General features: G+C 39.9%; 1 protein-coding gene across 2 annotated transcripts in view; it reads left to right on the top strand.

Annotated features, from left to right (window-relative positions):
* The first annotated feature begins 2 nt into the window (after nt 1–2).
* The window catches only part of RPS6KC1 (ribosomal protein S6 kinase C1), an 89,215-nt gene continuing 61,865 nt past the window's right edge, over nt 3–27,352 (top strand). Inside the window, exons 1-7 of one of the 2 annotated variants that reach the window (XM_071578367.1) lie at nt 3–171; nt 5,207–5,242; nt 9,594–9,714; nt 18,742–18,857; nt 20,840–20,933; nt 24,449–24,508; nt 25,288–25,650. In XM_071578367.1, the coding sequence (XP_071434468.1) occupies nt 67–171; nt 5,207–5,242; nt 9,594–9,714; nt 18,742–18,857; nt 20,840–20,933; nt 24,449–24,508; nt 25,288–25,650 (895 nt within the window). In that variant the 5' untranslated portion in view covers nt 3–66. The remainder of the gene's footprint in view (nt 172–5,206; nt 5,243–9,593; nt 9,715–18,741; nt 18,858–20,839; nt 20,934–24,448; nt 24,509–25,287; nt 25,651–27,352) is intronic. The other variant, XM_071578356.1, reaches the window with a different exon arrangement.

Here is a 27,352-nt window from a genome sequence, read left to right on the forward strand (position 1 = left end):
GGCGGGGCGGGGCGTTCCCGGCGCCGCTTCCGCCTGGGCCGGGCCCTGCGGGGCAGCGGCGGGAGGATGCTGAGCTCGCGGGAGCGCGGCGGGGACCTGGCCCGCTTCTACACGGTGACGGAGCCGCGGCGCCACCCCCGCGGGCACACCGTCTACAAGGTCACGGCGCGGGTGAGTCAGAGCCGCCGCCGCCGCCGGCCCCTCGCCCGCCGCCGCAGCTGCCCGGGCCCGGCCTGCCCGTGTCGGGATAGCCCCGTGGCTGCGGTGCCGGTGCGGGATCCTGACACGCCTGGTCGCGACGTGGGAGCTGCTGTCAGGGACGCGGGTGGCAGGGAGGGAAGGTGGGACGTGGCGGCCCCTCCCGAGCCTCTGTCGCCTCCTGCAAAGTTGTGGCTTCTCATAACGTTGTAATGGCTTCAGACGCGCCCTGCAATTAACTCTTGATTTTCTTGCTCCCTGTTGCACGGTGTGCGAGACTAGCTTAAAAACAACCAGCTCCTTCTTTTTCCGCCCCTCTTCTTGTGCCCCAAATCCCTTGGCTCGGTCGCAGTGGGATTGCCCAGCCTTCCTGCCGGGAGCAGGGAGCGGTCCGTGCGCTCAGCACGCCCACGGCGGCGGCGCTGCCCGGGATGCACATCCAGGCTCTGCCTGCCTGGGAGCGCCCACCCCTCTGAGCAGGAAGGTCTGGGTGAACCAGAAGGGTCTAGGAGAGGAGAGGGAAAGCTGCTGCAGATAGCTGGGTATTGAGAGAGTTGGTGTGGTGCTAGCTTTGTTGAAAGCTCTGTCTCTTCCCCTAGGGAAATGCCTTGCTTTCTGTCCTCCTTCACTTTCCTATTTAAGCCAAAGAACAGGGAGGAGATGAAGTAAATATGTGGAGATAAGCAGAAGAGGAGTGGGAATTCAGCTCACAGTTGAGTATTGTGTTCAGTTTGGGGCCCCTCAGTTCAGGAAAGATCTTGAGGTGCTGGAGTGGGTCCAGAGAAGAGCAACAAGGCTGGTGAAGGGACTGGAGCACAAGTCCTGTGGGGAGAGGCTGAGGGAGCTGAGGTTGTTTAGCCTGGAGAAGAGGAGGCTCAGAGATGACCTCATCACTGTCTGGAACTACCTGAAGGGAAGTTCTAGCCAGCTGGGGGTTGGTCTCTTCTCCCAGGCACTCAGCAATAGGACAAGGGGGCACAGGCTCAAGCTCTGCCAGGGGAAATTTAAGTTGGAGATCAGAAAAAAATTCTTTGCAGAGAGAGTAATCAGGCATTGGAATGGCCTGCCCAGAGAGGTGGTGGATTCACCATCCCTGGAGGTTTTTAAACTGAGATTGGATGTGGCGCTGAGTGCCATGATCTAGTAAATGGACTGGAGTTGGCCCAAGGGTTGGACTTGATGATCTCGAAGGTCTTTTCCAACCCAGTCATTTCTGTGCTTCTGTTCTGTGGTGGGATATATTGAGAGTATCAGAGAGCATCATAGAGTTTATTTAAATGACATGTGATCCTGTAGTTACTGCACCCACAGACAACCTGCTTGTAAAAGCAACATATGTTTTTATGCATCCTTCCCTTAATTCAAAGTATACAGCATTCTGTATGTGTATATGTGTTCTAGTGCTCAGGTTGTTTGACTGTGATTGGTGTGTATGATTTGTGAAATTAAAAATACTTAAAAATTTTTTTTAGTCAAATATATATATCCATGTTCACCAGACAAGAATATGGGACATCTTTAAACAGTTCTTTTTGGTCCAATAAAACTCAGTATTTGTTAGAGAGAAAAAAACCTCACATTTTCCTCTGCAATGTTTTAATTTAGAAAGCCTTTTCTGACATAGAGGCAAGAAGGAAAACAGTGCCATCACATCTTTATATAGTAGCTCATGATAGGCTAAGTCTGTGTGTGTGTTAAAACGTGTCAGTGCAACAGGGACTGATAGTGACAAGCCAATATTTCTGCTTATTTTGCTCTGGTGGCTTTGTTCTTATTGGCTAAAGCCAGTTAAAATTCTCAGTGGTATTTAGGTGTCTGTAGAATTGTTCAAAACCAAGTTGTGGCTAACTAGTCAGGGATGTCATTCTCTCTTCTCATCCCAGAAGTTGTGGATGCTCTTGTACTTTTCCAAGTGAGGCAGTGTGGAATCTGGAGGTGCACTGACTGCACATGATTTAGTAAAGAGCAAGGAACTGATCAGTCTGTGAGCTGTCCAAATGAAACTGAGCTAACCAGAGATCATTAGTTCTTCACTATTGTTAAAATGCTCGAAGTGAAAAAATATTTTGCTTTTATGCAGCAAAAGATGGTTTAAATTCACAAATGCAGAAGTATAAATAACTTCTGTTTTGGTAGTGCTTTATCTGGTAATCTGTTACATAGTACTTCAAGTGAGGATTTGGGGAGTCAGATGCAGAGTAAAATGATTTAAAAGTAATTCAATGTATATATCAGGTACCCACTCTTTTTCTTTCCTCCTGTTTCTCCCTACTGTTCCCACAGTGATCTGGTTCCGTGGCTGGTATCACAGCACTCCAGCTGTATTTGCTGATCTGATTCTCAGCAACTTGGGAGACTCCCAGGAAAAAAGTGAGGTGGATCTTCCCATTGTGTTGAATATCATTCTGGTTGAGCTCTAGCGTAGTCAGGATGTGTTAGTGGAGTTTTGTGGTTACTTAATGTGGTACATAAGGCAAAGGAAGTTTCTATTTCAATGTAATGATAGGTAAATAATCATGGATGAGAAAATGTTTGTTTAGCGTGTCCTAAATGTCTGACCCAAGGAATAACTACCCATGCAATCTCTTCTGAGTGCTAAGGGGGTCTATGTTTACTGCAGTTTTTTCTTGAAGGTTTTGTTTGTATAGCAGAGAACATATACTTTATTTACTTGTAAACTATGGAATAATTGTAAATGCTGACAAGGTTATGTGAGTATTGACTTTTTAATATCCATTTTCTAAGGCTAAGGAACAGAAAGAGATATTAGCAAATTACAATATGAAGAGTGTTCTTTAATGATACCTGAAAATATAGGCCACTAATAAAAATTCAGCTAATTTGGAAGAGTGCATTTTTAATGATAATTAAAATTCTGATGAGTTGTGTTGGATATGTGCAGGTCAGATGAGGAATGGGATAATCTGAAATACTTTGCTTGATGGTGAGGATCCTTGTAGGATCTCTGTTTTCTGAGCCTAATGCAGTAATTATGCATTGCTTAGCTCATTTGTGTGTATCCTAATGATATTTTTAAAAATAGGTTAAAGTTGCTTGCATTAAGGATTTATGGGAGGAACTGACTGCATTGATCCTTGTGGAAGGATTAAAAAAGTACACAGAAAATTTGGGGGCTTGGGTCATCTTTGCCAAGTCTCTAGGTTGATTATAGGTTGGATGAAAGGGGCAGACCTCTTCTAAGACTGACCTTCAGGAAAGGATATGAAGAACAAAGTAGGACAACACATAAATTATTACATACTGACTTAAATTTGGCATGGCTGGTAGATATAGAATGCAATGTAACATTAGAACAAGTGTGAAACAGGCGCCTCTGGGTTTTTTTCCAGATTCTTACTAACTGACTGGGTAATTACTCATCTCTCTGGGCCTCCTTCTGCCCATCTGGTAACTTACCTTGCTGCCAAAACTGTTGCAAGGCTTTAACTAAAGGTGAACTGCAAAGCAGTTGGTGTCTGCCCTTTGGTGTTCTTCTGTGATGTGCAGCCATGCCTGTGCTTTTTCATCCCCCAGCTCTACTGGCTCCTTACATCAAGTACACCAGCGATTAGAAAAGAAGGTTAGAAATATTTCACCAATTATACTTATAAACTGCCTGGTAGTCAATGAAAGAGCAACCGCCACCAAGGTTAAAATTTGGTAAAGTTGACAAATGTTAGATTACTCAAGAGTGAGGAAAAGTTGAGGAAAGTTTTATCAAATGATAGACTACACTGGAAGAAGAGGACTGTGATGGGGAAGGTGAGAGAAAGAACTTAGACTTGTGAAGGAAAATGTTTCAGGTCTTTTGGAAGATGGCTAGAGAAGGTAACACTTCTCTTTTCTGTCTTGTCCTCCAAAATGTGTGAAAGATGACAGTGGCTGGGCTGTGTAGTAAACTGTTGGTATGAAGTCTGGGAGGCTTTGGCAAAGATTCTTGAAAAAGGGAAGGGAGGAAGAAAACTAGTTTATGGGAAATAAGGGTATGTTATTGTCACTTATCAAGAGGAAAATGTAGATTTGGTGGCTTCCATCTCAAAGCAACAGCTGGACGGTGCTCGCGGTACAGCGGGATGGAGTGGGAGTCTCTGGGGGGAGTCTCTGCCTACATGCATCACCTGTTCACAACATCAATTATTCTGGGGTGTGCCACTGTGAGGATAGTCCCAGTTGGATTGAGAATGTCTTACTTTGCTTTAGCTAACAATAGACTAATTATTTTGTTAAACAGCTTTGGCTCTTATAATGAAGGATACTGACTTGCATAACGTAATTGCAGTTATGAATTAAAGATGTCTCTATTTGGCTTGTGTGTTTGTGTGGATATGCTCTTACTGCTGTTTATAAGACCAGTATAAAACTTGCATTACAAAGGCTTTTGCCATCTACATTTATTTAAAGAAAGAAAAATCCTGGCAAAATACAGGCATCTTTATGGTGTGCAGCCAAGCCTCACTTTTGCTGCAATTTTCCCCTGGACAAAGTCGTTTATAATTAATTAGGCAAAGAGTGTTTAAGGAGAAACAAATACGCAGGGGTAAAGTCAGACGTCTGTGTGTGCTCATTAATAGTTGTAAGTAAAGTGGAAATACTGTCTTAGTAAATGCAAATCCTCACATTCACAGTGAGGTTGTGTGCAGCTTATATTAAACCAAATAACCTTAATGAGCTCTGCTTATTGTGAGTAATGTGGCCCAACTATGAATTAATAGGAGGAGACCGGAAAGATGATGGGGGATGTGCTCTACCTAGCTTTGTTTTGAGAGATGCCTTCTGTGCCATTTTGCTTAGACTGTACGTCTTTATTTGTGATCATGACTGACTCTGCTGCTAAAATATATCACCGTGTTGTATTTGGGTATTATACTTCTCTAAAACTAAATGAAAACTTTTCTGAGTGCACAGGAACATGCAACTGTTTGCCTTTTCCCAGATTTTTCTCTCCAGCAACAAATACTAAACTGAAAAATCCATGTGCTTATATGTTTTGTTTTGCTTTGTTTTTCAGATTGTTTCAAGAAAAAATCCAGAGGATGTCCAGGAGGTAACAGTTTAAACTTGTGCAAATGTCTTTATGTATTACACTATGCCTCTTGAGGCATCTTTGATGTAATTTAGCAGTTTCTGTGTGTTTTGTCATTGTAATTGAGCAAACAGTTTGCGTATGTTTCCGTTTGTCTTTAGCTTTCATAGTTGAAAACAGTAGCCGGTGTAACATGTTGCATTTCATCCCTCAGTGATGAATCGTGACTTGAAACAAAGTCTTAGGGACTAAAGTGTCTTTTGATGACAAAACTGCTTTGATAACTTTGCAAGCTCTTTTTTCAGGGCTGGAATTGGCAAATTGATGGTTACTTAACTCCTACTGGTAAAATTAGAGATGAGTCCACAATTCAAGTCTTAGGTCTCAGCTGTAGGTTCTCTTTTCCTCTTTAACCAATACTTCACTGAAAAGCCTACGCCATTACTGTCTATTAGTGAAGAAGGAAAATGAAGGAGCATAGGAGTAGTTGAGAGAGATTAGACTGCAAGTCATATATATTATGACTGTCTCTCTGAGGCTCCTTTAGTATTTTCTCGTGATATGCTTTGATAAAACTTTAATATTGCTTACTCTTTGCCTCTTGTGAAAAGTCGATGAATAAGAATCTGCTGTTTCTTGTGCCTCTTAAATACCTGAAAAGTTGGTCACAAAAGCCATTTATTGATACAAAAAATATGTCACATGTGTGTGCATTGTAGATTTTTTAAAAGATAAGAATCCTTTTTTCCCCTCTTTATTTTAATCTGGATAAATGACTTGACATGGATACTAATACACTATATACATAATCTTCCTTCAAAACCACAACCTTAGGGCTTTTCAGACGTTGTATAACTTATGCATATGTTCAATTTCTGGTGCAGTCTCTTACTACAGTTGAGGAGAACCTGCACAGTTGATGAAAGAAGAGCTCATAAATGAATTCATTGCATCTCTGTGTGGTCAGACATGAGTTACTGATTAGTGGCTTAGCAGAGGTGAGAATTGGCTAATACATCTAACAGCCCTTTATTGCATCCATCTTTGAAATCTTGAGAATCAGACAAGCATGAGCATTTCTGCTTTTTGCATTTTTTTATTCTCTAGGAGAATAAAATAACCTATCAGAATCAGAGTTAATCATGGATCTAGTTTTAGAACTGCATTACTGTAGTTTGTAGCTTGATCACCTTTTCCAGGAACACTCCTGAATTGAACCTATCCATGAGCACATTCTGCCTTTACTTAAACCTTCATTTGTGAGGAAAAACACTTTATAGCAGCTGTTGATGAGCCCATTCATCAGAAAAATGTATTGTAAGTGTCTTTCAGCTAGAGTGTTGCATGAATGTATGTTAAGTAGTTTTGACACAGTAGCAAAACCATATCTTTCAGTTGTTTTGATCTGTGGCTGTAGGTGAGCCATGCAGAGTTGCACACTAGACAGTAACAGGACATAAATATGCCATCAACTTGTTGATGATTGCCCTTTCCTATCCTTTATTATACCAATTTAATGATTTTTCTTATGACAGCATGGTAGGTGTGGGATGATTTTGTTATAAGCAAGCATGTGAAAATACTTAGTTATTAAATGGAATATCCTAGATGGTAGTTGCTGTAAGGGTGATTTTAGTCAGAAATGCCCATATGTTGGGAGCTTTTGATAAAAATCTTATGATGAAAATAGAATAGTGGACAGCATTCAAAAGAAAAAGTATATGCTTCTAACCTGCTTCCACTGAAAATAAATTTATGTCAGTTTTCCAGAATTATAAATTTAATAGACAACCACTGCATTGCTTTAGGCTCTGTGCCATGCAACCCCCTTCCCACACCCGTGTAGGAACACTTAGCTGTGTCTGCCTCCTCATTCAGAAATCTCTTAATGTCACTGCTATGATGATAATACATACATTCCGTATGTACAACTGCACATAAGTCTGTGTGCTGTGACCTCATTTCTATTTGCCAGTTTTCCATCACCTCTGTTAACTGTCCTTTGGGATACAAGCCTTTCCTGCAGCATCTCTCCCACTGCAGCCAATTGCAATTCAATATAATCCCTGCTTTTGTTGTTGGGACAGGAAGGAAGATAGCCTTGTAAGGGCTTCTTTCTCAAAAGGATGAAAGAAATGAATGTGGGGGTTTCTGTGGAGGAATTATTAGATACAGAAAGGCTAGTGGACTTAACTTTAATTTCTTTGTTTCTGGGGACTGATGGTGGCAACGTGGCGTGAAAGGCAATTGCAGCTGGGGTAGTCTTGTGGTTTTTTCCCCTTTTTATTCAGGGAGGAGAAAGGCTTGTTCATTGTGGAACAGATGAGTTGCATGAGTTAATAGAGATCTACTGGCTCGAGCCATGACAAGCACCTTATTGCGTTACAAGTCTAACATATGTTTTATCATATACTTGCTGTGCTTCGTTGGCCCTCAAAGTACAGTGTGTCCTTCCACAAAATCTAATTGCTGCTGAGTATGTTAGAGTGAGAACTGCTAACTTTACTGAATCACATGTGTGCACAGGCATGTTTTCCATGTGCTTGTGAAAGGTTTTAGAATGACCTTGACAGCTTTTGCTATGCAAGTTACTTCTGGATATTTTTTTTCCTCCTGGCTCTTAAGTAATTGCTTGCGGCAATGAAAAATGATGCTTTTTTAGTGGAGTGGATTCTCATGCTTTTATTTTCTGCCAACTTTTTACATTGTCTCCCAAGTATTGACAGTGCAGTTTTTTAATGTTTAAAGAATTCAGCATCTTAAGCAATTTTATTTTCTCTATGAACACTACTCAAGGAGTGCTTATCATTTACTTGCGAGATACTGGTTTAAATAGTACGGCACTGGAAAATTATTCTTTCTGACAGCAAAATGGCTAGCTGGCCTTCTTGAGATTCCTCCATTGTTTGTTGAATTTCACCAAATACCAGTTGTAATTAAGTCCTGAAAATGTGTGTCAGTAAGTGGGTCTGAATCATGACTGCTGGTTTCAGTATTGCTGAACTGATAAGGTGGGTAGAGTGTTGCCATACTAATGCTTTACACAGCCTCTGTTAATAGTCCTTTTGCCTCAAATCTGCATTGTTCTGTAGGTGGGACTTGCATCTGCTGAAACTTAGAAGGCCTCTGATCTTAGCGTTTAAAAATAAACCTCAAACAAACCCCCTCCAAAAACTCCAACAAAAGAACAAAAATGCTCTAAATCTAAACCTTTTACTTGGCTGTAAATCTGGTTTGTTTGAAAGAAGTACTTTTTCAGTTATGATTGCTCCTGAGAAGGCAACTTGTTAAATCATTCAGAAGTATTTGGAATATTTTAAATTGTGGTTAGTTGTATGAAGTTAATTGAGATATTTGACTGATGTAACAGTGAAGTCAACTGCTGAATACATTGTGATCTCACTCTTTTTTTCCTCCCTTCTGTTCTACTTTAATCACTTTACATTAGTGTTGAGGTTTATTATGATGGCTTAGTGAGTCTGACCAAAAATGAGGTCAGGATATAAAATATTTTTTTTAGTTTTCTTCTCGTCCCGATAGCAAACCTGTTAGCAGTCAAGCATAAGTTTTATTGTTTAGTGCTTTCCATGGCTTGGTTTTTCTGTTGGCTTCTCCTCCTTCTTTGAATGGAAAGAATAGGAAAAATGGGATGGAAAAAATATAAGGTAGATACTTGACTGGGAGATAGCTACTTCTTTCTGGAAAGGATAGATCAGGAAAAGCTGCTATAATGAACCAATGCCATCTTTACATTCCTAAAGCTGGAGATTTTGTCCAGATTACAAAAGGAACATACTCTTTTTTGATCAGCATTATTACTAACAAGCAGTTTAAAATGGGGGCTTGCATTTGCATATGATTAACATTTAACATGCACAGCTTATGAACTGTTTGTAGTCCTGGGTGCTTAAGGTACTGTCCTTAAGAATCCCTTACTAGTGTTGATTTCTTTTCGCTCATTTCCTCTTTTGTTGTGTCTTTCCCCCACATCTGCAGCTGCGCCAAGCACAGCAGGCTGTTGAATGTAGGATAGTACAACACTGCTAGTCAGCAATTTTCCTTTCTTACTAGTTCCCTGTGTAGCTCTGGGTCTCAGTGTGACTGAAGCAGTGCTGCCTTTGCTCTCTCGTTTCTTTCAGCTTTTACTTAATATGTTTTCTGAACACTGTAGTGTTTTTGCTAAAATGGGTGTTGGAGACAGATAATGAGCATTTTTTTATGCTTGTTACAGTTGGAGGTTCAGATTGTATATTTTTGTTAAACAAATTTGCTGAAGTTAGTGCTCTGATGTGATTGAACAGATGTATTTGTGGTGTGATGCAATGTGAACAATGAACCTCACTAATGCTTCTCTCCCCTTTCTCTGCTTCAGATAGTCGTTTGGAAGAGATACAGTGACTTTAAGAAACTGCACAAAGATCTGTGGCAAATCCATAAAAACCTATGCAGACATACAGAGCTCTTTCCACCTTTTGCCAAAGCAATAGTATTTGGTAAGCATTATTTCTTCCTGACCTGCTGAAATTCTTTGATAACTCAGTATCTGTAAATACATCTCGTTTTGCAGCTGAATGGAAAGTTTTCCATTTGCTTTTGCTACCCAACTTACTTGCAGGTGTGCTGGTATCATAACTTGATACTTTTTTTTTTTTTAACAGGGATACTTATGTCCTTGCCTCCATGTTAGACATAGTAGCTGAGGTACTTGTTGATGTATATATTCTGTATCTTTGTGAGCTACATCCCTGTTTTTAGGAGCATAAAGCCTGTATTAGCTTTGTGAGCAGCACAGGAAGAACTGAGTGTTTTTCATGTATGAGCTGTCTGACTTGTAGTGATGAGTTATAGCGAAGTATCAAGTGGTTCTTACAGAAAAGAATATTTATTTTAGGAATTGGATGGCGATTGTCAGTTTTATCTGGATTGGCTTTTAAGATCTGTTCTACATATACCAGTTGGGCGATCCCGTGGTGTAAAGGAGAGCGCTCCGGACCCTGAATCCCAAGGTCCTGAGTTTGAGTCTCAGTGGGACCGTCCCCTGGCAATTCAATGCCTCCCTGCCATCCCATCCCGTCACATCTCGGATGCTCAGCAGGGTCAGCCCCGGTCAGTACCGGGTGCTGTGACAGTCCCGAGGACTTCACTGTCACTGTCCAAGCTCGCTCGGCTGTGGCAGATGGACCTCAGGACTTAAACAGTGGGGCCAGTTCTGTGCACGCTGTGCCTCACCTAAAAAATCCACTGTGCAGGCTGGAAGGGCACACCCATGTGGGGAGAGCCCTTCCCAAATCTGCGTTCATGAAGTTTGGCCATACATGCATACATGTACCAGTTAAATATTTCACCAAAACAACCTGTGGATTGTGACTCTACAGGAGAAACAGGTGACATAAAGGAATTAGATCTTACAAGTCTTAACTTAATCCTCGTGTATATGTCCTCGTGAATGAGCTATAGGTGGACTTTCAGTGAGATGGTGTGACTTCATATAGAATTCCACCTTGCCACACTTTGTAGTGGTGTTGTGTTTATAAAATAAACTTCTTTTAGTGTGTATTCAGCAGAAACTGGTGCTGGGGTTTTTTTGTGTACATATGTCACAAGACACCCATTGGATTTTTAAATGTTTTTCAACATTCTTTTTAATGTATTCAGCATGTTTGGCATCTCTTTTGCTCTTTTTCGACTACATGCTCTGTGGGTCTTTCTAAGGTGTTGGTAACTGTCTGGAATGGGTTTCATGCTTACTGGTGTGCAGCTACCACCTGCTTTCCAGCCTTTTTCCCAATCCTTGTAAAGTTGTTTGGTTTTTCTGTTGTTTTCTTTGTTTGTTTGTATGTTTTTTATTTAAGGTGTCTGGTAACTGTCATTTTTTACATGCATCTATCATGTGCATTTGGTTTGGTTTTGGATGAGCTTTTTGTTTTCTAAAATGCTTTTGAGGTTACTGTGGTATTTCCATGGCACTTCTAAGTTGTTTTAGTCTATTTTGGTTTTTTTTGAGCACCTAGCCTGTGGTGGTTGTGGGGCGTGGGCTTTGCTTTTGGCTTTTTTTTTCCTTTTTGCATAGTTTTGTGCATCTGGCATGTTCTGTGGGGTTTTTGGCAAACATTTACCATGAATTCTCTTCTTTTTCAAGGTTTTGGGTGCAAATTTTGTACTTTTTTTGCCATGGTTTTTGGTTCTTAATGCATTGCTGCAGTGTTTTTATGGGTGGTTTTGGGTTTTTTTGCTTATTTTTATCCAGCATTTCTTAGGTGTAGTTTTTTATCTGTGCATGTACTGCAGGTTTTTAAGCTATTTTCAGCATTTTTTAACAAGTCCAGCTTGTTTGACTTTTTTTTGGCATACATCTACTGTGTGCTTTGTGAGCATTTCTGAGGTAGTTTTAACTCTGCAGAATGGGTTTAGTGGTGCTTTTCAGTTTGTTGTTGTGGGGTGTTTGTTTGGTTTGGGTTTTTTGTTTGTTTGGTTTGGGTTTTTTTTGGTGTCCAACTTTTGTTTGCATTTCCTTTGTGTGCATCTATCACATAGAATTATTTGGATTCTTAACAGATTTTAAGTATCCAATATGTGTTGTGTTTTGTTGGCATGAATCTACCACGTGATCTTTTTGGTGTGGCTTTGTGAGGCTTTTTGGTTTCTAAGGTGTTTTTGTTGGACTTTTTGGCAACGTTTCCGGTGTGGATTTAGAGTGTTTTTAGTTCCTGAAGCATGGCTATTATGTTATTTCTGTTCAGGATTTCTTTGGTGGTTTTTTTCACTGTACATATTCTGTATAATTTTTCAGTGTGTTTTAAATTATGCAGTGGAATTTTTTTGTGTGTCCGATGTATTTAATGTTTTTCTAACATGTATTTGCTGTGTGGGGGCGGTCCCGTGGTGTAATGGTGAGCACTCCGGACTCTGGACCACAAGGTCGTGAGTTCGAGTCTCAGTGGGGACTATCCCCTGACAGTTCAATGCCTCCCTGCCATCCCATCCCGTCACATCTCGGATGCTCAGCAGGGTCAGCCCCGGTTAGTACCGGGTGCTGTGACAGTCCCGAGGACTTCACTGTCACTGTCCAAGCTCACTCAGCCGTGGCAGATGGACCTCAGGAGTTAAACGGTGGGGCCAGTTCTGCTCACACTGTGCCTCACCTAAAACATCCACTGCGCAGGCTGGAAGGGCACACCCATGTGGGGAGAGCCCTTCCCAAATCTGCATTGGCGAAGTTTGGCTATACATACATACATACATACATAAATTTGCTGTGTGCAATTATTGGGCATTTTAATGGATTTTTTATCTTTGGACGTGTGTTTGGCATTTTTTTTGCATGAGTCTACCACATGGTTTTTTTTTTTTTCCCAAAGTGTATTTTGGCTAGGTTTTCAGTTCCAAAGGTGGTTTTGGGCAGACTTTTGGGTTAAGGCCTTTTGCTGGTGTTTACAAGTTGGTTTGATGTGGTGGGTGGTTGGATGTTTTTTCTTTTTTTTTTTTTCTTTCTTTTTTTCTTTTTATTAATTAACATTCAGCCTGTGTTTATGGTTTTTTTTCTGTGCATCTTATGTGCTGTTTAGTGTTCAGCCTGTTTGGCCTTATTTTGGATAAATCTAACATGTACTCTTTTCTCAGCAAGGTTTCTGGTCTGGCTTTTGCATATTTTTTTTGTGTGAGTTTGGGTTCCTCCAGCCTTGTTCTGGCATATTTGGCATTACTGTGGTGGTATTTTGAGTGTCCAGTGTGTTTGGCATCTTTTGGCATGAATTTCAATTTCCCATGTGCTTTTCTGCCCCCACCCCCCAGGTTTTTGCACCTTATTTTCTGAACGGTTTTTGTTTCTCAGGCATTGCTGCAGTGTTGTTTTCTGTTGCCATGTTGTTTCTAATGTGTTTTAGTGGGATTGGCTTTTTTTTTCCCATCCTGCTACCACATGCTTTTGTGGTTACTTTGCATATTGTTTTAGCATTTTTAATGTCCAGCACCTTTAGACATTTTTGAGCAAAGATCTAGTGCATACTTTTGTTTGTCTTTGCACACTTTTCATGTGTTGTGCCTGTTTTTGTTGCTATTGTTGTACATGTCTTTATGTTTTGATGTGTGTTGCACATTTTAGCAACCAGACAGTGTTTGGTGTGTTTTGGCACTTACCTAGTGCTGATTTTTGCAGGTTTTTTCTGTGTAACATCTAGAGCATATTTCCTGACATTTTTGTGTGTCTCACATTGGTGTATTTTATTATCCAGTGTCTGTTTCACATTTTTTGGCATGCATCTATTGCATGTTTTTTCCTTTGTTGTGATTTTAGTGAGTTTTAGTGCCTGGCATGCTTTTGGCAGTTTTTGGCATGCTTTTAGCATAAACTTTTGGGCACCCTACCTTTTTTTCATGGGTTTTCAGTTTTTTTGGGGGTTTTTTTGTGTGGTGGTTGTGTGCATGTTTTTTTTTTTAATATTCTTCTCCTTATGTATATTGTGCTCCTTGGTGTGGTTTTTTTGTTGCTGTTGTTTGATTGGCGTTTTTCTAGCATTTAATATTACTTTGGCATAGTCAATCCTGTCTGTTTGGACAGTGCCAAAACTGAGGTTGTTTGGTCAGCCTTTTTTCCACCACTTTTATGTGCAGCTCTGCAATAGTGCCCACGTTGTGGTCCTGTAGCAGCATTTACTGGCCCTTCTTTACCCTGAATGATGGAGAAACTGTGTGAAACTGCCCTGCAGCCAAAACCTCAGCCCGGAAAGCACAAATTTTCTTTGTGATGTTTCAGGACCAAATACTGCCACAGACTTGTAATTTTTAAGGGAGAGTGAGGGGTAGGAAGAAAATCAGTGTGGAAGAAGGTATGGGCTTCTAATATCTTAAATAATTTTAAATTGCCATAAATGGCAATTAGCTGTTTTTCCACTAGCTCTGTAAGTAAGGGAAGAATTGAGTTAAATTCTTTCTAAAAAACATCCTTCTATTGTATTCAGTGAACAAAAGTGACTGCAATGTACACTATGAGAGAAGGAAATCCACAGAAATATTCAATGTAATTTTTATAAAAAAGCTCTTTGAAATTAAAACTAAAACAAAACAAACCCCAGTACACTTAAGTGAAATTGAGCCACAGAAGAACACAGGAAAGTGGAGGTAATGTAAAAATGAATTTTACAAGATTGGTATGTAGCTGAAAGGAACAGAACTGTCTGTCTCTTCAATTTAAGAACTATTTTTCCATTGACAGCATAAAATTTTATCTTTACTGTATAAAATTTTTCCTTCCATCTCACTTCTACACATAGTAACTGCCATATGACTTATTTTAATTTAAAGCATTTGTCTTCAGAAAAATCCTAGTATTTTTTACTAGAGAAAAACTATAATCTTAGTAGATTTTTGAGGTTTTGACAAACTTGTTTTCTGTTCAGTTGCTGGTGAGCTACAAGGTCCATCTCTATGAAGATCTTGTGTTTCCAAGCAGCTTTGAGAGAGCATTTCTGCAGTGTTTCTTCCCTGTGGTGATGTTACACTTGTTGCACCTTTTGAACTAGTTACTTATTAGAATTGCCGTAGTAGCTGGCAACTCTTTTTTTTTATTTTTTAGGATGTGTGTACTTCAAATAATGTATGTACATATTGCTTTGCAAAGAGTGTGCTTTACAAATTGAGCATTGGTGATTCTGACAGTTGTACTGCTGTCTTGTAGGGCGGTCCCGTGGTGTAAAGGAGAGCACTCTGGACTTTGAATCCCGAGGTCCTGAGTTTGAGTCTCAGTGGGGACTGTCCCCTGGCAGTTCAATGCCTCCCTGCCATCCCATCCCGTCACATCTCGGATGCTCAGCAGGGTCAGCCCTGGTCAGTACTGGGTGCTGTGACAGTCCCGAGGACTTCCCTGTCACTGTCCAAGCTCGCTTGGCCGTGGCAGATGGACCTCAGGAGTTAAACGGTGGGGCCAGTTCTGTGCACGCTGTGCCTCACCTAAAAAATCCACTGTGCAGGCTGGAAGGGCACACCCATGTGGGGAGAGCCCTTCCCAAATCTTTGTTCGTGAAGTCTGTGCGTACATACATACATACTGCTTTCTTGTAGTAGAAGTGTTAAACCTGACCAGCATCTCCAGAGATTAACGAGATGGTGTGGAGAATGGAGATGTATTTAAAAACAAATGTGCTGTGCTCTGCTTTCATATTTCATGGAGCTGAAGAGTTGCCACATCTGCAGAACTGAGCTGTGTTACATGTTTTACACCACTGCTTTTTATACAAGTGCATGTATTTTTATGCTGTCATAGTAGAGCTACTTGCATCAAAGCAGGAAACTTGTTATGGATGGGAAAAAGAAGTCACCTGAATTCTTCTGTATTTCACTTGAACCTTTTCCACACATCTTACGGGACAAAACCCAATGAACTCAATCACAGAAATCTGAAATGTCCTAACAGATGCAGCTGTTAAACTTATGAAACCTATTTCTGCGGCATGATTATTGTCCTACCCTGATACTCATCAACATGATTTCTTCAGTACTTTCAAACTCCTTTTTTTGTTCTCTTTGGGCACTTTTAAGTATTCCCATTTGTTAACTATATATGGCATTTTACCAAAACACAGGTAAATCTGTACTCAACCTGTCTTGTGTCTAGCGACTGCAGAAATGTACTCGAGTATAAAAAAATACTACCCCTCCCTCCAAGCCCTGCCAAAAAAAATCCCAAGACCCTCAGATACTGCTTGTGTGAGTTAGAAAGTTGATTTACATTGAAATAGCATTTTTAAGAATTTGGTGTCATGTACAGTAGGAAGTCTTGTGAGAAACTGATTGAAACATGAACACAAACCTTGCTGGGTGTTTTACTGTTCCGATCTGCTTCACAGAATTAATTGTGGATTCTCTTTACAGGAATTTACATTTGGCTTTCATGTAGATAAGAAATTTTGAGTGGCTCATCACTGGAGGAATAGCAGAACTACGCTAATACATGTGTTGTGTGCTACAACTGTAGTTTACACTTCTTAAACCCCCTAGAAAGATGTAGTCCCTACAATGAAGATTACATGTGTTGGAGAGATATAGCAGAAATAATGTTGATTTAGATGCAGGATGACTTCCTGATGGAAATGTTTGAAGAGTCATCAGCTATGTAAGCACTTTTGAACATCTCATTGAGAAGGGTGATAATGAAAGTGTTGAGCAATACAAGGTTGCTTGAAAGTATGAAAAAAGGAAGAGGGGGAAGGAGTTAGGCAGGGTTGCCTTGGGAATTAAACTGCCAGTAAGAAGCTGGCTAGTCTGGGAACTGAACCAGTACTGAATTATGCACTTCCTTCTCCCAAAGTCCTCTAGTTCTATAAGCAGTTGTCCTGATAGTGTATCATGATGCTAAAGGGATGGAAAATGTGACAGTGAGGAATGTGTCCACAGCATTTTCAAACATGTATTTTTATTGTTTTTTTAGCTCAGCTTCCTAAGAAACTAAGACTTGTGTAATTGTGCTCTCAGAAGGCCACTCATCTGGCTAATACCAGCTCAATTTGAGTGAAGGTGGTTGCAAATGTAATTATATTTCTGCAAAGGCTATGAAACGCAGTTGAATAAGAAGAGAGGATGTGCTTTGATGCTGGTAAAGGCCAGGCAGACTCAGCTCATTCCTGTAGGTTTGTAGCTGCCTGGCAACTGGGGAATACGCACCAGTCTGGGCAGTGCTGGTCCTAGTGTGTCCTATCTGGGGCCCAGTGGAAGTACTGAGAAGATGTGGATAAGGAGAATTAGTTTTTATTTGGTTTGATGACAAAGTGGAACAGGGAGAGAATCTGGGGAAATGAGGAAAAATACCTTACAGAATTACTTTCTTAAAAAAGTTGTCTGTTTCTGATATTGTTAGGTGTTTACTTCTTCACGATTGATTTTCTATTGCATTGTAACAGTTTGTGTTATTTGGTAGATTCATTTAACTGGCCCATGCTGCTGTGCTTTGCTGAGAGAAGTGGGTTTTTTTTTGATGTCCAATTTTGCATGAAATGAACCAAGAGCCCCAATGCACTCTCAGTGTTGCTCTGAAGACATAGGAAGTTTGCTGATCAGTTTAATAGAGCCTGATTTCAGTGTTGCCACTCAGTGTGGTGGCATTGCTTTTGCCTTCTTTCTACCTGCTTGTTGTTCACTCTTTTGTGTGGCTGATCATGTTTGTACAGCTGAAACGGCAGGGTGAGCAAGGTACCGAACCAATCCAGCTGAAAATTAGCCCAATGATGTCTTTTCTTTTCTTTCATGGAAAAAATAAGCCCCAAAAGCTTTGTTTGTGATCTCGTGAGTATGTGTGTCTTTTTAGTTTTATTTTCTTTTTTCCTCAACCGCATGGGCAGGAGCTATTTACTTGAAGAATTTCTAGAAAGAATCCTGCTTTGATACTTTCTTCTGGGATTATTTTTTGCTTGCTATAAGTATAAATGAATTTTGCTTTTGTATTCAGTGTTTCTTTTGTCCTCTTCAAAGATTAATGCCACAGAGCTGTCACAGGTGGTTCTTATTTTTCTGGTCATGCTGTTATAGCAATACTGTTTCTTGAACTTGTCTTCCCAGTCCTTTTTTCCCCTCTGTATAGCTGTTGCAATATCTGTTCTGTTCTCCTCCAATTATTACTGTTAACCTCTGCCCTTTTTCTTTTGTAAACTTGTAACTATTTCAACAACAAAGTGATATTGATATAAAAAGCTAAAATAAGTTGTGTGCGATTGTGAAGGATGTGAATGTAACGTAGCAATCCAAGGGTTTTCTCCTGAGAAGAAAATCTCTTCAGGTGAACCATGGGATTGTTTTTTAAGTATGTTTTTTTTCTAATTGGAATGTTTTGGGTGCTGGATAGGGAAAAAGAAAGGCTCATACATTTTAGCAAATGAGCTGCTTTCCAGCTCTGTTTACCTCTTGAATCCAGAAGGAGATGAGACCCTGTCTGCATGGAGCTACTTCAGAGGAAAGCTTCAGTGCCTGGTGGCAGGGCTTCACCATATCCCCTACACTTTGTCTCCTCCATAAATGGCATCTTGGAATTGATGATCTGTTTGGGGGCTTTTGGCAATACTTTGTTTACTATCGGCTCATATTGTGCGTTATTCTTGAGAATATGTGAAGATTGCTCAGCTCCTTACAGGATTTGGGCCGTAATCAAGGCTGACACTGACTGGCATATTGTCAAATTGTGCATGTATCATTTATTGTTAGATAACACTGGACATCCGTTAGCGTCTCTTGGCTAATCAAGAGTGTTGCCGCACATATTCTTACGAGGAGAGGGCAAAGGATTCTTGTCGTAGCTGCCAGCTTTCATCATCCCAGTGGATTGCAGAAGACGGGACTCTAGGGACAATTGAGAATAGGAAATTTGAAGATTTGCTATATTCTCCTGAAGCATTGGAGTCACTTTCATAGACTCAGGGCATTGTTTCCAGAAGGTTGCTTTTGTCTGATTTGTTTGTTTTGTTGTTGTTGTTGTAGTTATTATTGCAAAATAAATGTGTAGTTATTTCTAAAACTGCCAATATATGTGTCTCTTCCAGGGCGATTTGATGAAACTGTGATTGAAGAAAGAAGGCAATGTGCTGAAGATCTGTTGCAGTTTTCTGCCAATATCCCTGCTCTCTATAACAGCAAACAGCTGGAAGAGTTTTTTAAGGTTGGTTAGTATTTGCAGAAGTGTTTTCTTCTTACTGATGTAAATATAGTATAGTACTGATTCTGCTTTACTTTATAGAGTGAGCTGATCTGACATGCTTTGTGAAGTGACTGAGGGTTTTCCATTCACTCTAGAAATGTGGCTTTAAAAAAACCCAAACATGCCACACCTCTACAAGGTAGAAAGTTTTACAGGAACTTCAGGAGAAGGGATTTGAATTTTTTTTTTTTATTGAATTATGAGAAAAACCTGAGATGATAAATCTAGGTGTTCGGTGGAGGAGTAATAAAATTATTGTCACTGTTTCTATATTTTAGATAGGTGTTTATAGTTTCAAACCAAAGGAATGAAGACTGTTTAGACTATTACCTTATAGTCTCTTATGAACTCAGGTCCACGACAACAAATTTGGCATATAACTTGTCCAACGTGCTGCATTTACAGTGCCAGGAGAGCCACTCTCCATAATCTATATTAGGACAACACATTGGATAGGACTTCCTCTTTATTACAGCTGAAGTGATTTGTTTTCAATAGTTCCTTCAAATCTTTTTATTTTCAGTAGCTTAGTCTTAACATTCTGCAAATTTATGTGCATGAAATTACATGTTACAATGATAGTAACTCACTGAAATTAGGGAAATGCTCATCTGCCTGAGGTTGGATTTATACATATTAATGTGCTAAGTATATTTAAATGATACATATGCAAAAGCAAAATTACATTGAACCTTAAAATTCTTGTTTTAATGATGAAGTTATTGCAGAGTTCTTTAAAATATTTTAAATACTTTTCTTTAGCATTGGTGTCAACAATAAGTGGGAGACTGAGTTAGAATATTTTAATTTTCAGTTTATTTGCATTTCCATTTTTTCAGTTCTTTGGAAGTATTTCTGTGTTTTTGAGTACTTTTTCAGAGCTCTCGACCCTTCCTTTGCCTAATAAAAGTATTAGTTTTAACCTTTCAATGGACCTTTCCTGGCTTTGCAAGGAAATGAATAAAACTAAAGAAATGCTAATTTTTTTGAAGCAACTACATCTACAAAGGGAATTATGCAAATGTAATAATTGGGGCTTATTTGGTAACTGAGGGAGTGTCATGTTTTCCTGTAGGGGAGCCTTGGGTTTTGGTCAGTCACCAGCTCAGCCTGTCCTTTAGCTTTCTTCATGGGTGATTTGTTCCTTTTCAGATTTTTGTGCAAGTAGCCATGGATAGAGAGACTTGGACAATGAATTTTTAGAGACAACTGAAGGGAGTCCTGTGTGTGTCAATGTATTGTAAACTCCGGAAGAATGAGCTGACTAGGTTGAAAAAGTGCTGGGCTAGTTCAAGACAGACTAGCAATGTCTGTATGTAACACAGTGTTGAAAATGGTGCAGTTTCTGTTAAAGTTGCATGGAAAGTGTGCACCTGAGAGTTGAAGCAGAAATTTAAAAAAATTTATGTGGTTTCAGGTGCAAGTGGTTGTTCCTGTTGTTACTTCACTTACCTTTGATTCCTTTCAGGCTTGAGAAGGAATACTGTATCTTGTGGTATCTTTGTCCAGTCTTGACTATGACTGAACTCAGGATAGTGGGTCATGGGTGGGACATCAGTCTGATGGAAAAACAGTCCTGTGTGAGGGACCTGCTGAGCTTGGGAGTACCACTGAATGTCACAGACTGTATGGGGCAGAAGGGAGCAGGAGCATCATTGTTCTTTCCCTGTTAGACTTGAGTGTGCAGGCAGACCTGCTGCAGAACTCTGAAGTTACAGTGGGCTAACAGTTTAGATATGTAGACAGCCTGTGGGAACCAAACATGGCCTAACTAAAAGTCCTTGTTTAATTTTGCAGGCTTATATATTTTATTTAAATGCAATAACTCTAAAGTAATGGAACATTCACTGGCTAGGAAATATAATTTTTACTATCACTTCTATATAATGAGAATTTCCATAGAACACAGCAGCTAAATAGTTCCTTTCCCTCTTTCTTTTCAGGGTGGAGAGGTGCATGATGGCTCTGAACTGATTGGTCCTGTCGAGCCTCTGTCTGACTCTGTGACTGACAACCTGTCTGACTGCAGCTCTGAAGGTTTGCTTTCTTCTCTCATGTAACCTTACAGTGTGACCTGTTTTAAAGCAGCTTGTAAATGACAGGTGCCATATTTATTTATGGAATGTTGCCATCCAGTTTCTGTTTGCTTGGATCAGCAGAGATCTGTCTACACTTCTGTAAGTTTGTTCCTAATGATGTGCATGCTGGCTTGGATCCCATGTGTAGAGTAATTTTAGAGGCACTTCACTTGGACTAATAGTATAGCTGTAAGGAAGGGTCAGTCAGCCCAAATAAATACTACTAGGCCTTCTTGCTGGCCTCTGGAGGCTGAGCTATCTTAAACATCTCTGTGTACCATGCAATTTTTTAGATATTTATGTATTTCTGAGTTACACTTCGTTCTTGGGATTTCTAAGAAATTCTCCAACCCCTGAGTGTTCCTTTGGAACTGTTTTGCACTCATATATAAATACACATAATTATAGAACTGCTTATTAAGCTTATTTGAGAGGAGATTTTTTCTTAACTGCTCAATTTCTTTTCGTCTTTCTGGCATAGAACTTGCTTTGGTAAAACAATACTTGAATAATGAAAACTGCTTGTGTTTTCTAATAGTGGTTGTTTTATTTTTTTCTTCCTTAAGGTTGTATGACTTGCCACTGGGATCTCTCTGTGTCAATAACTTAGTGATTAGTTGTACAATATATTCTATATGGGAAGTGAGCTTTGAGGTTTTTTTGTAGTATCTTCTATGATTTTTATAAATTAATGCTGCCACAATGTTTTGTTCTGTGGAGGGAAAAGCATGGAGCTGTTTAATTACATAGGGTAGTTATGATAAATAACCACTAACTAGTTTTAAAGGAGCATGATTTAACATTCCAGATTCTGACAATGCACTCCCTTTACACTGTGCCTTATAAAAGAAAAAGTGCTTCTGTAAGTGCTTAATGTGAAAATTTATATTCTCTATTCAAAAGGGCCTCCCTTTTAGTAGAAGAAACCCACTTCCTTTATATGAGATTAAATACCAAAAAGAAAAAATGCTGTAAAGTAGTAAAATTCTTGTATACTGTTCTGAATCTGCTGGAGTGCTTTTACAGGATACCTGCAACAACCATGAGCACAGCATTTCAAGATGCTTTACGAGAATTTTGTGGAGTTACATTTTCTAAAAACATATGTGTCTTCCAGCTCATTTCTTCTTATGTTTGAAACCAGATTTTGGTGGTGGTGGTGGGAGACTAGGAACAGAAGGAAACAGCTGTCTTTAGGGCCTCTAGATGGCAGTGGCAATACTCTGCCTTGAGTCCTCTCCCTGCCTCTCCTCAGGGCCTCCTGCCTGCATCTGATTTTTCCCAGTCTGATTATGATAGTTAACTGTGACTGGTTTTTTCTTTTGCTGAGCATTCACAGACCTCCACGTGGGCATTGCTCTTTCAGGCTGTTATACTAAGAAGTATCAAACCCATTTCCTAGCAGGTGCTGCTGTTTGCTAATAAGGCTGGGTTGTGTTTTCTCACTTTTATTTGTTCTTTTCAAAGTTCATTTTGTAGAAGGTGTGGTGCAAACTGACAGTAGTAGAAATGTTTTTGTACCAAAATAAGCAACCATTATCTTGCTCGTAAAAGTGTTTTGGCTGTTCATGCTTTTGCAGGAATCTGCTTTTCCAGAGGCCAGGTTATATAGGCTTTCCAACAATTGCTGGAAACTGTGTTTACTCCTCAGATTCCTGGTGAAATTTCATAAGGCAGAGACAAGAACAGAAACTTATGTTCAATTTCAGCATTATTATACTCATCTATTATTCCTGATAGTCACTTTGTCTTCCTCTCTGAGTACATGGGATGATGTTGAAATGTCCAACTTTCTCTCCCCTAAGTCTTTCATACCAATTACAAGATTGTTTAGAACACTTCTTCAGGTAACTCATGTTTTTGTTTCGTTTTGTTTTGGTTTTATTTTTTTCCTATTTTTTCCATTTTCACCTTCAATCCTTCATTTTTACCATGTACAAATTATCTTCCCAGAAACACCCGCAGTTCAGACTCTTCCTACTCCATGAGCTGAATGGAAGCTCCATGACTGTGGCTGTGTGTGGTGCAGGATCTGGACTCTTAACTTGACCTTAAGAAAGATTTATTAGCTCAGGCTCTGTGCCGTGCTTGCTGTGTTCGTACAGCTTCTGGTCCCTTTGGCTACAAGAGAAGAGCAAATGTGGATTTGTTTGGCCTCTAGAGAGGGGAGCTTGAGTCTGTGAAATCTGCTATGTGGATGGGCACTAATTCATCTCATCTGGGTGTCCAGAACACCCTTCCCACAAACCCCAGCTTTTCCATTCATGCTCTCTATCTGCACTCTTTGTCCACCAATCTGCTCTGCTTCCACCACTTGATTCCTCTAAATGTAATTGAATACATTCTCAGTCCTCCACACCCGAGTTTTATTGCTGTCCCTAATCTGAGCAGGTGAATGGCCCATTATTATTATGCTAGTTAATGAATCCTCTGTGTTCCTCCAACTTTCTGTTGTAAGTTTTCTTTCTTTCTTGCAGGATTTGGGGTTACACAGGCAGTTTTCTTCTCTGCATGGACATTCACTTTATGTCTCTTCCATGAGAAGATCAAGAGCATTCTCTTCTGTGCACCCAGTTCCCTCAAGTAGTTTTATGTCACTAAGTATCACTGTCCCTTGCTTTTCAGACAGAGTAGCTGGTAATTTGTTCTCCTTCGTGTCTTACTCCTTTCACTCCTATTAAAGGAACTTCTGGCTTTTAGAAAAACATATTTCTACAGTGCCTTCTTACTCCTCTTCCGTAAATTTTAAACTTCCTATAACTCTACAGTTGCAAAATAGAAGTTTGAGTTAGTTGCCTTTGAGTCAGCTTCTGTGGATAAACTCTTCGCTCTCAATAATACAGGAGAAAACAGATACTAGATTTTAGCTCAGAATTTACTTTCTCTGTGTGTAAAAACAGCTAAATGTCTTGACCTCGTTGCCTGTTTTATTGGCTCAGTGGGTACATGTGCCAAGGTGATAAAACAAACTGCTACTTGATATCCAGGTGGCACTGCCAAATTTGTGGCTCGCTCTGTATGTCTCATGCAGGGCACTATTCTGGAACAACATACTTGAGACTGAAAGCTCACCTTTTTTTTTTCTTCCCATGGTGTGTAGATCCCAGCCTTGAAGGCTCTTCTGTTTAAGGTCTCCTTAGCTGTAAATCATCAGGGCAATGAGAAATGGGGATTATAGTCCTGCCGCTACTGAAATTAGGTGGTAGGTTTGAATTAGAGACCCCACCAAGCAAGCACCCATGTTTTGTTTTTACATCTTGGAAGCAGTGAGAAATGGCAAATCTAATACCACTGTCACAATTTTAATGGTGTGTTACTAAATGGGTATCTCTGATAGTCAGTCAAAGAACAGTTTCGTATTACGTACTTTTACCTGTAGGAGGGTCATGCTCTTTTATTTTGATGGCAAGTGAATGTGTAATCTGCTGTACAAAAGGATGTCAGAAACATTTTTGTCGTTCTTGTCCTTTTCAGTTCGAAAGGATTTAAGTGGGCTTGATGATGTGACACTTACGAGCCAATCGGAATGTGGAGGTGAGATCTAGAAGTTGTTTTCACTACATTTTTGGAATTTAAATAGGCATAATTGAAAGTCTTAATGGAGTGAATGCTTTTTGTGGATGATAATCCTTACAGAATGAAATGGTGTATGTTTTGCCATTTATTCCCAAATAACCTTGCAAAATTCCTGTGGTTTAGTTACTAAAGGTCAGCTTGCATATAATGGCTTATAGCAAATGTAAAATAAAGTGTCAAATTTGAGTGAAAGAGGTGTTAGTTAATTCATTTTACACATGTTAGCAATGAAAGAAGGCTGTGCGTGTTAGATGGGAGTTAAAGAGTACTGCATGACATATAATCTAACAGTAACTGCATTAATTCAAACTTCTAATTTACTGGTTTGGGAATACTTCATCTTACTGATTTAAACAGTACTTTGGGATTTCTTGCAACAGTAATTTGCCTCCTGCTGATTGACTTTTCTAATAGCACTCACACAGAAAGGGTTAGTTTTGTAGTTCCCTAAAGCCCAGCGGTGAGCTGGCTTTGAAAGTTTAAGTTGGGTGTTAGATGTTGGTCTCTTCATTCCCAGTACTAAATTGAAGACCACTTGCTCTGCAGAGTTTGTAGTTAATTTTAAAAGGCATGTTTCTATACGTACTAAAGAGCTTTATGTGCAGGGGATTTCTTTCCACAGTCTCAGGAAGCTGCATAAATGAAAAGAAGCTAAATCTTTGGATAGAATAAAGAATTTTGAAGTTTCCTAAGGTATATGAGAAATCTAAAGTAACAGATATCTTTCTGACTTCCAGGCTTCTCCAGTGACAGTGACCTGATCTCTCTGACAGTCGATGTAGATTCTCTTGCTGAGTTAGATGATGGAATGGCATCCAACCAAAGTTCTCCCAGTAGAGCCATTGGCCTTCGCGTTTCTTCTGAACTCCCAGCACAAAGCACACTGGCACCTGAGCGGGAGTGGAGCAAACCCGAAGGAGAGAGGGAAAGCCATAGTTTGTTTACTGGAAGCTTAAAACCCAAGCCGGGCAAACAAGATTACTTGGAGAAAGCAGGCGAGTTAATAAAACTGGCCTTGAAGAAGGAGGAGGAAGAAGATTATGAAGCTGCCTTAAGCTTTTATAGGAAGGGGGTTGATCTGCTTCTGGAAGGTGTTCAAGGTATGGATCTTCCATTAGGTTTGTCTTATCTTGGGCTGTGTGTATTTGTTTATGGCATTTCCTTAGTTAACATCAGCTTACTGCATTGCAAAGAGGCGATATGAAATGTAGAATGATGTGTGCTTAGCTTTCATGTACTTGATAGCTGTGTGCATATGAGAGAGAAGGAAATCTTTCTCTCTAAGACTGAATGGTAATTCAGGGTCTCATCTTCCAAGTGCCAAGTATCTCCTCTTTTAAAATTGCAGCACAACCTTCGACCTGCAGGTAAGTAGCAAAGTGCTCCACTTTTGCCTCTTTCCTTTTTATTACCTAGGCATTAATTAATATGTGGCACTTGCAGCACTGTTGAAACATTATTTAATTTACATGGTTAAGTGAGGATTAATTATCCCCATTTTACGCATGGGGAGAGGCAGACTCAGGTTAGCTTCCCAATCACAACAGGATTAGAACTACTCTTGGCTCTCAGCCTTTTGTTCCTTCCACTAAACTGTTCTCCTTTTCTAGCTAAAGAATGCATACAAGCTTACATGCCTGCACTGCTAGAGGAGAACAGGATTTTTTCTTTATCAGAAGACTGGTATGTTAATGTATGTGTGCAAAAGATATTGTTAACAGACAGATGCAACTACATTCAAATTTCTGCAGTCTCCTTGTACTTTGTCAGTAAGGCAGCAATTTTTTTCCCTTCCTTCTCTAGTTGTTGAGAATCTAGAGTGATAACCTCATATATTTGCATTTTGCCCAACAATAGCTTAAGACCATAAAGCACAGGAAAATAGTTGTTCTTTCTTGGAGTGAATTCAGGGTCTGTGTATTGTGTTTCTGTCCCACACAGATCAAATGAGTAAGATTAGAATTGTGGCTTTATTTGACAGCATACAGCACAGATGCATTATGCTGCTCCAGATCTGAACTTAAATGTTAATGCACCAAAGCACACACAAGCAGAAGCCTTTGCGGCATCTCAGTGTGATGCGCAGCAGTGGTCCAGACCTTCTGAACAGTTCTAGGAATGGAAGTTACCTGCTGAGCTGATTTAATGGGGCCTGGCAAAATTGATAGGTTACTGATGAGAACTAGAGGTGTGGGCCAAGATATGTGCATAGTCTTTGCTTAAAGTGTCTTACACTTTTTGGCAAATGTAAATCCACCTATTTCTTTTCAAGTCTCCCTGATGTCAGTAGGGTTGCTGCTTTGCTGGGTGTTGTGGCTTTTCGATAGCATCCTATCTTTTCTTGCCCGTGTTGTCAAAATGCTTTTCATTCTTGATGTTGAATGTGCTGGCAATCCTTCTGTTGGAGAGCCCAGCTATTCTTTCTTTGCCAGTACACTTTTTCATAGACCTATTGCAGTCTTCTGAAGGATATCCCATTTTGTCATAATCTGTTTTCCTGCCATGATGCAAGGCTGCCATGATGCAGTTTTCCACTGACAGCTCAAATTTCAACTTCAAAAGATTTCTTTATTAAACAGTTTCAAACTGTTAGGACATCAATCCAAGTCAGCCTGTTGTGTATCTGCTTTGCTGTGGTAACTATTATACTTGAGTTGTGGCAGTGGTTAAATGAAGTGGCGTTGAATCTGGCAATCCTTATGATACTGTGTTTTCCTTGTAGTTGTGAAAGGCTTTTCTTGCATGTGTTGTGACTTGCCCAGCTGATGCATACTAACTTGTTAAACCAGAGTGCATTGAGCT

Source organism: Pithys albifrons, chromosome 2 (assembly GCF_047495875.1).
Source record: "Pithys albifrons albifrons isolate INPA30051 chromosome 2, PitAlb_v1, whole genome shotgun sequence".
Classification (NCBI taxonomy): Eukaryota; Metazoa; Chordata; class Aves; order Passeriformes; family Thamnophilidae; genus Pithys; species Pithys albifrons.